General features: G+C 35.2%; 1 protein-coding gene across 1 annotated transcript in view; it reads right to left on the reverse strand.

Moving 5' to 3' along the window:
• Nucleotides 1-3,101: 3,101 nt before the first annotated feature.
• hs3st4 (heparan sulfate (glucosamine) 3-O-sulfotransferase 4) overlaps nucleotides 3,102-12,200 on the reverse strand; it is an 88,801-nt gene continuing 79,702 nt past the window's right edge. The window contains exon 2 of the mRNA XM_043228915.1: nucleotides 3,102-7,974. Within this exon, the coding sequence (XP_043084850.1) occupies nucleotides 7,320-7,974 (655 nt within the window). The 3' untranslated portion in view covers nucleotides 3,102-7,319. The remainder of the gene's footprint in view (nucleotides 7,975-12,200) is intronic.

Raw genomic sequence — 12,200 nt, forward strand, 5'->3', positions numbered from 1 at the left:
GATTTCAGTCATAACTAGTGAGTTAACATATTTTTCACTGTAGAATACTGACCTTAATAACTTAGTAACTCCATCTGAAGTATTTGGTAATACTTGAGTCATTACTAGTGGGTTACCATGACCTTCACTTTAGAATTAATTATACATTATGTATTATTCATATTAATTATGAGCCTGTTTACAGTAGTTAGTAGTTCTTGGAGAAGTATGAAAAAAGAATAGTTACTGATTAGCTAACAGTGAACTACCACATTCAACTAAGTACTATTACTTACTAATTCTTTAATCAGAGTTTCTTGTTATTTAGTAGTAGTTACTAGAGTGCTAATTTTGCATTACTCGTGTGTTCTTGTGTAGTTATTTATTAATGATGAAACCATATTCCAAAGTGTTACCAAATGCTGTTCATTATGTAAAACCCTATGTTAAAACCTGAAATTAGTGATCTTGTGAAAGTCAATCATGGGTTTGATTTTTTTCAAGGTAAAGCAGACAGATGACAAGAATGACAAGTCAGATTTGCTATGTTCATTATTATATCCAACAATAAAATGCCTCAATCGCTTAATCTGAGACACAAGAAACAGTGTCTTGTGCATGAACAGCTTGTCTCAATTTGTCTGGGCCTTATGTGCTTCTAGCCACAGTACTATATTCCTATGTAGCTTAATTTGTCACATTTAATTGCACTTTTCTGCAGATTGTGCACTTTTAAATAAGTTGATACAAAATGTTCCAGAGGCAAAAGCAACTGAATCAATTTCTGCTGTATTGCTTAACCGTGCTGCGAGATGAAGGTCTTTAACAGGGGAAGTTGTGCGTCTCTGTAAGTTTCTAGAGGCTGTAGTGCAATATCCTCCCAAGCGTCATTTGGTATTCCAGCGTCACACACACACAGAACACACCTCTCACAAACATAATGAATGTTTACTGGCAAAAGGTTAATATCCACTCTGCAGAAAATGAATCAACACTCTATTAATGAGACTATTACCAATAATGGTGGATAAAGAAACTAGACACCTCCACAGCCAGGATCATTTTGGAAGTATCGATTAGTGGGATGATGCATTTTTAGACATCACTGTCTTGATGACCGGAGGAATAAAGCGAGGCTTTGTAGCCCAGTACAAACTTATAGACTGTGGTGTAACCTGTTGTATTTTCTGTGTAAAGTAAAACAATTCACAAAAAAAGTAATGTGATATATGTATGCTATTCTGTACAAATAAAGTCCTTAATATCGAACAGTTCATCCTAAAACTTAAAGTTAGCTGAAAAATTACATCCAAGATGTAGATGGGTTTGTTTTTAAATTCAAACAGATTCAGGAGACATTTAGCATTACAACACTTGCTCTCCAACAGATCCTCTTCTGGTGAATGGGTGCCGTCAAAATGAAAGTCCAAACAACTGATAAAATATCATCTTAATCTATAAAGTAATCCACGTGACTCCAGTCCATAAATTAATATCTTAGAATGTAAAAAACATTTTGTACAAAATAAAAAATAAAAAGTTGGTCTCGTGTGAATCAGGGGAGAAATACGCACAGATCAAGTATAGAAAAAATATATAATGTATTGTGAATGCATGTCCAAAAGCCATCCGTTTGATAAACCAGCTAAGGATTTGAATGTTCATCTTGTTATTACGTTGCAATATAAATGCCACCAACTTGATTGCTCATGCTTTAACTGTCACAACAATGATTTTTACAGCTTGTGATAACAGGCCAACTGGAGTGGTTCTGATAGGAGCGAACGACTCCACCTGTAGTCTAGCAGAGATCAGTCCATCTCAGAACCACACGCCATAAACCCCCCATAGGGACAGGCAATTGGAGGACAGCTTTGCATGTCTTTCATGCAACCGATCTCTGGTAGGGTGTATCAAAGAGCTATTTCTCTGAAAACAGGCCCTGCATACCTGAGGGGTTGAGCAAAAGAAACAGTTCAAATCAAAGGCTAAAATTAGGACTGTAGGTTTTTTAAAGTTTAATCCACAGAAAGTCTTTTTGGAAAGATGTCTGGGTTTAGGTAAAGAAAGAAGAATTTACTGTTAAATTATTTTAAATGCTTCTCTGAACAACTTGCTTTTAATAGTTGTTTAGCTAGCATTAGCATCACTGCTCTTCGTGACCTTTAGTACTGAGAACGCTGCCATCCATTGATGAGTTATATTGCGTTTTAGAGACTGCAATAATTAATTTCCTCACATGAACAACAGAAAAGGCGAAACTTGAGCATCACACCATTTCTCGTCTTCAAATATTTCCAAGTTGTGTGTGCCTTTTTGTTTTAATAATTGTAAATCTTTCAGATCCTTTTTTTGCTTTTTTTGTCAGTAAGGCCACCAAGAGTACCACATTATTTTAAGGCACTACTTTTCAATATTTCAAGTAGATTTCCACCAATTTTCAAGTAAATTTTTATTTCCCAATGTGTAAACTTTTGTTCCTAATGTCTATAGATCATGATATCATTGGACTTTTAAGCAAACACACAAAACACATTAGGATTGTATATCGAGTCTATGTTAAATCTAACGTGAAGGCATACAAATAGACAAAAATAACAATACATAGAGTTTATTATTAGTAATATTATTATACTATAAGGGAAAGTAATGTAAATGTATGCTCAATGATTCATGCTATGAAAAGTTTACCTAGTGCTTTTGTTCACACGGTGGGTATTTGACTCGACTGAAGCCCTCCTGCTGTACGTTTGACAATATCAGAGTCTGATTTAAATGTAAAACCTCAGGTTTAGCTCTGGAATAACAGTGTCAAAAGAGGGTAGGATTTGTATTATCCCTCTTTTATAATCGCAAAGGACACCAAAGAAATGTCTCTTGTCGGAGAGCAGAAATGAAAGACTGTAGCGTAATCGAAATTTAATTCCTCTCAAGTTTTGCCTCTTTTTCCCCTGGACTCTCAGAGGTTCTGGTTTCTTTTCTCACCGCACTTCTGAGCTTCAAAGCTCTTGTTTCTATCTTTTTGCTCACTGAGTCAGCAAAAGCATTGCCAGTACATAACAGCAGCACATCAGCTCTTTCACACACACACACACACACACACACACGCAGGAGGCTGAGACCTCGGTGGCTCTCATTCCACTTTTATTTTCTGTTTGAAAAAGAATTGGCTGCATATGTACATTATACACTTCTGATATTTACATCATAGCAGATTTTTTTTCTAGATCAGTGTGCAAATACATAGAATATTCATGAAGCTGTACATTCCAAAATATCTGCGAGAACCTTATCACTGCCGCAGCTTATTCAAACCTTGAGTATTTTCACACCAAATACTCATATCTTCTTTTTTTTTCTTCACAGTGTGTTGATTGTAGTCTCGTTCTGTTGAGTAATTATCCTCATGAAACTAAAGCAAAGGTTTATACCATGTCCTAACCAGTGAAATTCCCAGCAAAAAAACTCAATTGCATCATGTTGTGACACAACTACCCATTTGTAAGTTGTTGATGTTTTAGAGTGCAGCAGGATTTATGTATTTTTATAGGCCAGCATGGAAGTCAGCATCACCCTGGTTCGTTTAAAAAAAAAACGTGTACGATTTTCCATTTGGCTTTTGAATTATTGCAGAAAATAAGCTCTGTGGCCAACAAGTTTTACGATTCTTACATGTTTCGTTCATCGTGATTCTTCAGATTCTTCCAGTCTTCGTTTAAAAAATGAGAAAAGAAAAAAGTGCACAACTAGGCCGTAAAAACGAGCAGGTGCGTATAGGTGAGTTTAGCTGTTCTGTGCGGTGATGTTTATTAAGCAAAAATCATAAACGCTCAAGAGGTGTAAATTATAAAGTGCAAATATTTGACTTATTTCAAGCATCAAAACAAAACAAAACAGCATGCTAAAAACCTACTGACTCTGTAACAGTGCAACTGAAAAACATGTTGTTTCCAGATTTCAGGATTAAGCACTCTGTATACAGTTTTGAGGAGCAAAAATTTGGACCAAAAATTTGTTATGGATAGGACTACTCAGCGTGACACCAAATCCAAAAAAAAACTAAAAAAAAAAACAATACAGTAACACCTGCAAAATGTCTCTTTTTGTGAGAAAGCCAGCAGAAACCTTTTAGCAATTTAGCGCATCATGCCTGGTTAGGACACAGTGTTTGACATTAGTGCTGCTTGGTTTGCACAAATCATAAAAAAAAGGATGAAAGAAAAAGAAAAAGCAGCTGGTCGGCTCCCACCTGTCTTACTCCACAGATCCATTGTCGAAGGAAGAATGGAGGTGTGTTACATGGAGGAGAGAAAGTTGAAATCAGAGCGCTTTTCAGCGGAGCACCAGGGGGATAGCTACACAGCTGAGGCTCAAAGCAGAACGGGTGACCTGGGATATTGTGGTTCAGGCTTCAGTGTTCAGTCAGGGGGATATAAAAGGGCAGCACAGCGCTTACTCTGATTGAACCAATTGCTCTGTGTAACTATCTCTCAGGTCTGTCATTCCCCCCGGGCGAAAAACACACCAGCTCAGCACTGAGAACATACAACAAGCTCGGCACGGCCAGAGAGGTGTGCGGAGGGAGGGCCCGTACAGGCCAGGGATGTGTATTAAGACCGTGTTTATTGATTTATTGACTGCATTGATTGTCGAAGTTGTTAAACAGTTCACAGACACGGCAGACGGACTGAATGGAGGGGGAATTCGAAAAGCATGCGAATGCGAAAGCAATGTTTAATGGACATTGACACCCTGTTATTTTCTTATCAAACAAGCCAGATTCGCGCAAACCACATTTCTGCTTTTTTAACCGAAAGAATCTGCGGAATAGGTAAACTCTGAAAAGTTTTCCCATTCACATTACCTATTAAAAGTTCATTCTGGCCTGAATGTTTGTAATCAATTAACGACAGAAAATAAATAATACATTCTAAATGCGAGGCATGTGAGATTTACTTTATCTCCATTTTTGTATCCTGAGGGTTTACTTTAAATGTCATAGCACAAATGTAATTAATGTTTTCTTAAAATTATCCAATGGGCTGTTTCATTTAATCACTGCTTGCTATTCATGTAACGTTCTTTTCGGCTGAGAGTTGGAGTCGTGTGGTTTAAATTATCAGATAGCACAACACCGACTTAAATTGCCAAATAAATAAGTATCGAGTGGCATTATAGAGTAGTTTTAGGCATGAATAGGTCATGCAACAGTGCTTTGCAAAACATTTTAATGTATGACAACAACATCTGAGATGAAGGCAATGGAGAAACATTGCTTTGGGTTATGAATGGCCAAGACTTACACATTAATGCTGAGAAACATTTGGCTCTCCAAATCAAGTGCACAAGTATATAACAAAATCCACTATATCGTCAGCTAGCAGAGTGCGTTTATGAAAACAACATGGCTTTTTGGTAAAAAATAAAGCATTTAGCATCAAGATCAATGCAGTATTCCCAGAAATGTGATTTCTATATCTTCCTTAACGTGAAATGTATCAATCAGTTGCACATTGAAAAATCTCACTTCCTTGATGGTTTTCACAGGCATCTCTTTTAATGTCGTATTTGTCTGTAATGACAGAGGACTTTGTTACAGCAGATGTTTGGTAACTCCCTGCTGCTCTCTCCGCCAGCAGTGCTGCTACACTCATTATCATGTTGCTGTATCACTGTGCCAGCGACTGCTTTAAAAAAAAAAAAATGTGGAGGGTAAAACCCAGGAATGGAGCATATGTGCAACACTTTGGATTCTTCTGAAATAAGCCGTGAGTGTGATAATGACAGTTTTAGTGGCTGCGATCAACTTACATAAAGGATGGCATCACTCTTGAGGTTGTGATTAAATACACACAATGTTGCACAGTGTAAGAAATCAAATAAAAAAATACTACATACTGCTAACTCACTCACATACCATATCACACATCATTTAGACCTGACATTCCTTCAGTCCACACTCACACAATGAAAATAATTCAAGTTATACGTACTGTATGTAACCTTGATACTGTACTTTATATACCATGGTAATGAATGATTGCCGTATTAATAGTAGTTTTAGATGTCTAAAAGCCTGTTTTATTACAATGTACAGTACACAACCATTCAAAAGTATGTGGTCATTTTAACATGTTGTTTTTTAATACTAATGCTATTTATTATTTTTGTTAGACAATATGCATCAAAAGCAATAGGAAGGACTTTCATAATGTCACAGAAGATTTATATTTCAAATAAATACTGAAAAAAATGTGCCACGGTTTATACAAAAATATTAAGAAGCTCATTTTACAACATTTATAGTAATATTTTAATTTGTTTATTTATTTTTGAGAGTCAAATCAGCATTTTAGAATGATTTGAAAAGATCTGGCACTGAAGACTAGAGTGATTGCATTTTTAAAAATAGGCAAATATAACAGTTATTAGACTCTTGTGATAATATTTCACAATATTACTGTTTTTACAAATAAATGCATCCTCTGTGTTTCGAAAACATTTTAAAAACTTACCGACCCCAAACTTTTGAACAGTAGTGTAAGTGAACATTTAATTAAATAAAGAGTTATGAAGAGCTAATTTATTTAAAATATAAGGTCCAAAAGCCTATTGCCTTGGCATAAATGTTTTAAGATTTGAAAAAAACAAAGAACTCCCCAAAAAAAGTTAAATATATGCAGTACAACTGTCGTTCTGATAATATATTGGATACTATAATATTAAATACAGTATATAATTTTTTTAAAATGCATATACTAGCGTAAGCTTTTGGACCCAACTATGTGAATTTTTATTAGCCACGAAACAAAACAGTATGCATAAAATTGGGCAGAAATAGCTGAAACATTCTTATTTTAGAGGATTACCATATCGGTAAGATCTGCATTTGATTGTAGTTGTTTCTACTCTTCCGAATCCACAAATAACCTCGGTTATCAGACTCAGTGTACTGCACTCACTGCTGGTGTGCGAGAAAAAGAGAGAGATTGAAAAAAGAGAACCCTCAGGGTGACGGTGGGTAAGGACACTTAACTCATCGCATGCATCATCATAGAAGACATGATTCGTATAGCAACTCGTTCTGAAGAAAATGAATAAAATTCTCTTCTCTTGACAAATATAAATATATTTATGTTCGGGATAATATGTACAGTAACCATGTTTGCCATCATGAACACCATTTGTATTGGGGCAGATCAGAGATTAGCACTCTCGCTATGGGTACACACACTTTTGCAAAAAGACAGCAATAATCGATTGGCGCGTTGAAGCACGGATCGAGGGAACGGCTGATGAGGGGCTATGAGAAGGCTGGTGGTGCGGAGAGCAGCAGCGGTTCAGTCCCGAGAGCCAGGCGAGTTGCCGTCCTCCTCCAGTTCCCACTGAAAGTTTTGCCCCGTCATTTGGTAGAACATCATGTTAAAGGGCTTGTAGAATTTGTGCAGTCTGCGAATGACATCGGGGTCTATTTTGGGGTGAGTTCTGCCCTTGGACTTGCCAAGGCACCGTGGGGTACTGCTGTCCTCTGGCTTCTTCAAGCAAGGGAATCCCTTGGTTTTATTAAAATAGAAATGTTTGTCGGTAACAATGCGCTTGAGTCCCAGGAAATCCTGCACCTTTGCCATCTCGCCGGCCGGATCGACGATAAGCCGCTCTCCGCTGACAAAGTGCATCTGCGAGAGCGGGAAGTACTGCATCCAGCTCTCCAGGTGAAGCGCGTAGATCCCTATTCGCAGGGCACTCCACGAGGCGTCGATCAGGCCCAGCGTTCGGTTCTTGAAGGCCAGCACTTCGAAAGTGGGAATCTCGGGCCTCTTGGAGAGCGTCTGAGTGTAATCCGAAATGGCTCTGGTGACCGGGTTGCGGACGACTATGATTAGCTTAATGTCTCTCGCCATCGTGTGGATTCGCTTCGGGGCGCTGTTTGTCACGAAGTAGCTGGGCGTCTTCTCCATCGTGATCTGTCCCTCCAGAGTAGACGGCATCAGCTCCCTGCAAACACCAGAAGCCAGAGAAGCAGATTAGCGTGAAGCGGTTAACATGACGCAGTCTTCATTATTAAACGCCATACCCAAGGACACGGGACGTAAAGAATTGATTCAGCTAGTGAGTAGCAAATTATTTGAAATCACACGTGAAAATAACTGTTACTATGACTGGACATAATGTTGCAAGTGGAAGCATACAGCTAATTACAGCCACGGAGTAACATACTAGAGATAAAAGCTCAAAGATGAAACGTGTTAGTGTACGAACGCTCGTTGCTTAATTGACTCCATCTGTGTTACTCCTGGCACTGTTTTAGAACTTTAATAAGGAGTTCACTGCATATCATTAATACTGCTGAGCCTGGGGTATTGTTTTACCATACATTTACTCAGAGTTTTACACTCTGTACCTAGCAAGTACAAAGGCTTTTTTAATAATTGCATTATATATATATATATATATATATATATATATATATATATATATATATATTTTTTTTTTTTTTTTTTTTTTTTTTGTTGTTTATTTTTCTTTTTCTTTTCTTTTTGCATATTTAATTTTGTTTGCAGTAAGGTAGCCTTGAGGTATAATATAAAAAAATATAAAATAAAAAAAAAACCCCACTTTTTCAACCTTAATTTTCTTTTTTTTTTTTCTTAATTTATTTATATTTTACATAACAACAACAAAAAATCTAGCACACTTTTATTTAGGTATCAAAATGAAAAAATAAAACGTAATTGAAAATTATTGTTTCAAAAACATATTTGAATAACATATTTAAAAGCTATTTAAAAGAAAAATCTTACAGGTTTTGTGATTAAATACACTTTAAACTTTTGAAACTTTTAAAAATCAGTAACTAAAAAAGTAATATAATGTTTTGATGTGAGTCAGGCTAAATATTCAGATTAAAATGAATCAAATAGTCTATGATGTAAATTTAATTCAGAATGGTTATTTTATAAGCATGATGATGTTTATAAATATAATATTGTTATTATGAAATGCAATTAAGAAATGAAAAAAAAATTATACTGGAGTATAACTCAGACTTTATTATGATATTGATTTGATTTTTGCACTTTGAACACAATATGACATATATCTATAACATATGTACTATGCTAGATGTGCTAATGATCTGATGCCGAAGTACATATATAAAATGAATACATTATTTTAAATCCTTTTTAAAATTTAAAAAAAGTGCATCCTATGACCTTTCCTGCTGTGATTTAATGTTCAGAAGCCTCACTGGAAGTACACCATATTAATGATGGCATTTTCTGTGATAAGAGACGCATGTGCTTTGAGTGATTACAGTCAGCTGTTTGTCACTCTATGAAGTATTGTGTTCAACTTTTTATCATCAAGATCAAACTGGGAGATGAATCGGTGTGCCAGGAAAGAGTCATTCATAAGTGAAGGAAATTAAATAAATATCTATCTCTGTTTTGGGCTTATATTGCGATGTGATCCATGCCTCAGGAGGACAAAACAAATGAATATTTAGCAAGCTCCCCACTCTATGATCTATTCATACTGATCTATTCAGTATGATCCCTCATTAAATCTCACAACAAGAATTTGACCTAAATTTATGACTACATAATTAATTTGCCTTCAGTTCTACGTAATTGAGACACTATGGGACTGTGTGTGCACACACAAACACGATAAATAAATAAAATAAACATCACAGGCATTAAATGTAAATTCTACATAACATTCACTAAAATAAGCTTCTTTTATCACATCTCATATCATATATCAATCAATAATATATATACATAAACTTTATAAATAAGCAAAGTTTATGTATAAAAGTTATATATAAACTTTGTTTCTTATTAGAATAAAAGCTACATTAATTAAAAAATGTTAAGTTAGTAGTCAGAGGAAAAACAAAGTGATGGAAGAAGAGTGGTAAAAATGAAGATGCAAAAAAATACAATATATATATTGGTCCTGGTTATAATATAATCATGCAGCTGCATGCACTCAATCACCTAAAGCCAAATATAAACTTTAGTTAAGCGATTTTGACTGAATTAAAGCGTTGTATGCTGAAGGTCTTACTTTAGGGCACAGCGGTTAAAGAGCAGGTCTTTAACTTTAGCTGAAGCCTGTCAAAATGTTCTGCACTATTTATTATGTAATTCTTGAAATGTTTGCTTTCTTCATTGTGTTTGACCTTTTCTAGCTTTTACCAGAGCAGAAAATAAATAAATAAATCTGAGTCTTTGTTAAACCTGCCACAAACCAGAGATTCCAGAGTTTAAATACCTGTTCGCGCGCACTTTCTCAGAACTACTGACACATTAGATTCGGAGAAATGTTTATATCACTTGCTCACCAATGGGTCCTCTAAAGTGAATGGGTGCCGTCAGAATGAAAGCCTAAACAGATGATAATAACATGACGATAATCTGCAAAACACGGCTATATAATCAGCTTGAATGGACTTTGTGTGGACTTTTGATGTTTTATTCAAAAGCTGAAGAAAAAGCGAAATAACTGACATCTCAGATGGCTTGAAGACGATTACATTTCTTTTCTTTTTCAGTGAAATATTCCTTTAAAAAACTTTCCACACTTTCACGCTGAACAACAGCAATCACTTTGTGCAATCGCATATATTTATATATAACGATTGCTATATATTTATATACAGTGTTTTTAAAAAGTAAAGCATTCTCTCTCTTTCTCATTTCCTTTATTATTATTATTATTATTATTATTATTACATTTACCACACAACAACAAGCAACGGGTAAGAGCTCAAGTTATTCACTCTTATTTTGTTAACACCATAATTTCTGACAATTCAACAGGCAGGACACCTGATGGGTCACTCTTCATCCTCACAGCTGATGGGATGGATTTATTATTACCTTAAAATAAAAAATTGAATCATATTACTCTGGGGCATCAATGATGAAAACCGCAATAACTTTTGTTAAAGGAGGTTCCACACTGTAAACATCATTTGACAGACAATCAGCTTCATTGTTACATTTGGTAGAAAGTCAATCTATAATTCCTCATCACCCGAATGTGACCGACATATTCTGCTCTACATTCTGATCACATATAATTGTATATTATTGACTTCCTGGATAACCATCTGTCAGCGTGCTTGTAGTTCAGTGGAACTGAATTATTTTTATAAGGGACTGCAGATGCTTATATCTAGAACTTGAATCTGATATTTTTGCAAAATTGTCTTCTTTCATCCTGAATTCATGTTGCAAAACCTACGGGTATATATAAAAAAAAAAGGTTGCCAACACAGCTAGAGGTTCAAAGTGCACAGTAATGTGCAGAGGCAGCACACATACTCACGATAGATTGAATACTGCATGTGTTGTTTGGTACACTGTATACAGCAGCACCTCGCACGGGCTTCATTTATTATATAGATGCTGAGGGATTGTGGAACTGAAATATAAGCATTGTCCATCAAACTGTATTAAATTGAACTGCACCTCAGTTCACAGGTGACAATGCTGTGTGTGTGTGTCAGGTATAACCTACGTTATGGGGACAAAATGTTCCCACAAATATGATAATATCCAAAATCCTTGTCCTTATGGGGACATTTTCAGCCCCCATGAAGAAACTACCTTATAAATCAGAATGAAGTCTTTGGAAAATGTGTGAGGGGTAGGTTTATGTGTAGGTTTAGGATAGGTTGATAAAATAGTTTGTAGATAAATATATTTTATACAGCACAATAGCATTAAGCCTATGGATCCTCCCAATAAATCATGGGAACCCATGTGTGTGTGTGTGTGTGTGTGTGTGTAATTTATTTATGCTGATTTAATATATATATATATATATATATATATATATATATATATATATATATATATATATATATATATATATATTTATTTATTTTCTGTCAAACAGTGACAACTACATGACTATTTGTAATCAACGTTTCTATGTTGATTTTGTCTAGTCTCTGGCCCTGTCGCTCATTTATTTATTTATAACGTATATTGGATATGTCATTAAATATTTAACAACTTTTTGTTGCCTTTTTGTAATGCATTATAAAGATATTCACAATGCACATTGTAATATATATTTTCATGAATAAATTATATTTGTCACTGTAGTTTGTCATGTGTTTTAAAGCATTATGTTTTCTATGTATAACAATGCATTATAACTTTGATTACAGTTATGCATGAGTTCATACAATGCATTGAAAG

The sequence above is a fragment of the Puntigrus tetrazona genome, chromosome 3 (assembly GCF_018831695.1).
Source record: "Puntigrus tetrazona isolate hp1 chromosome 3, ASM1883169v1, whole genome shotgun sequence".
Taxonomy (NCBI): Eukaryota; Metazoa; Chordata; class Actinopteri; order Cypriniformes; family Cyprinidae; genus Puntigrus; species Puntigrus tetrazona.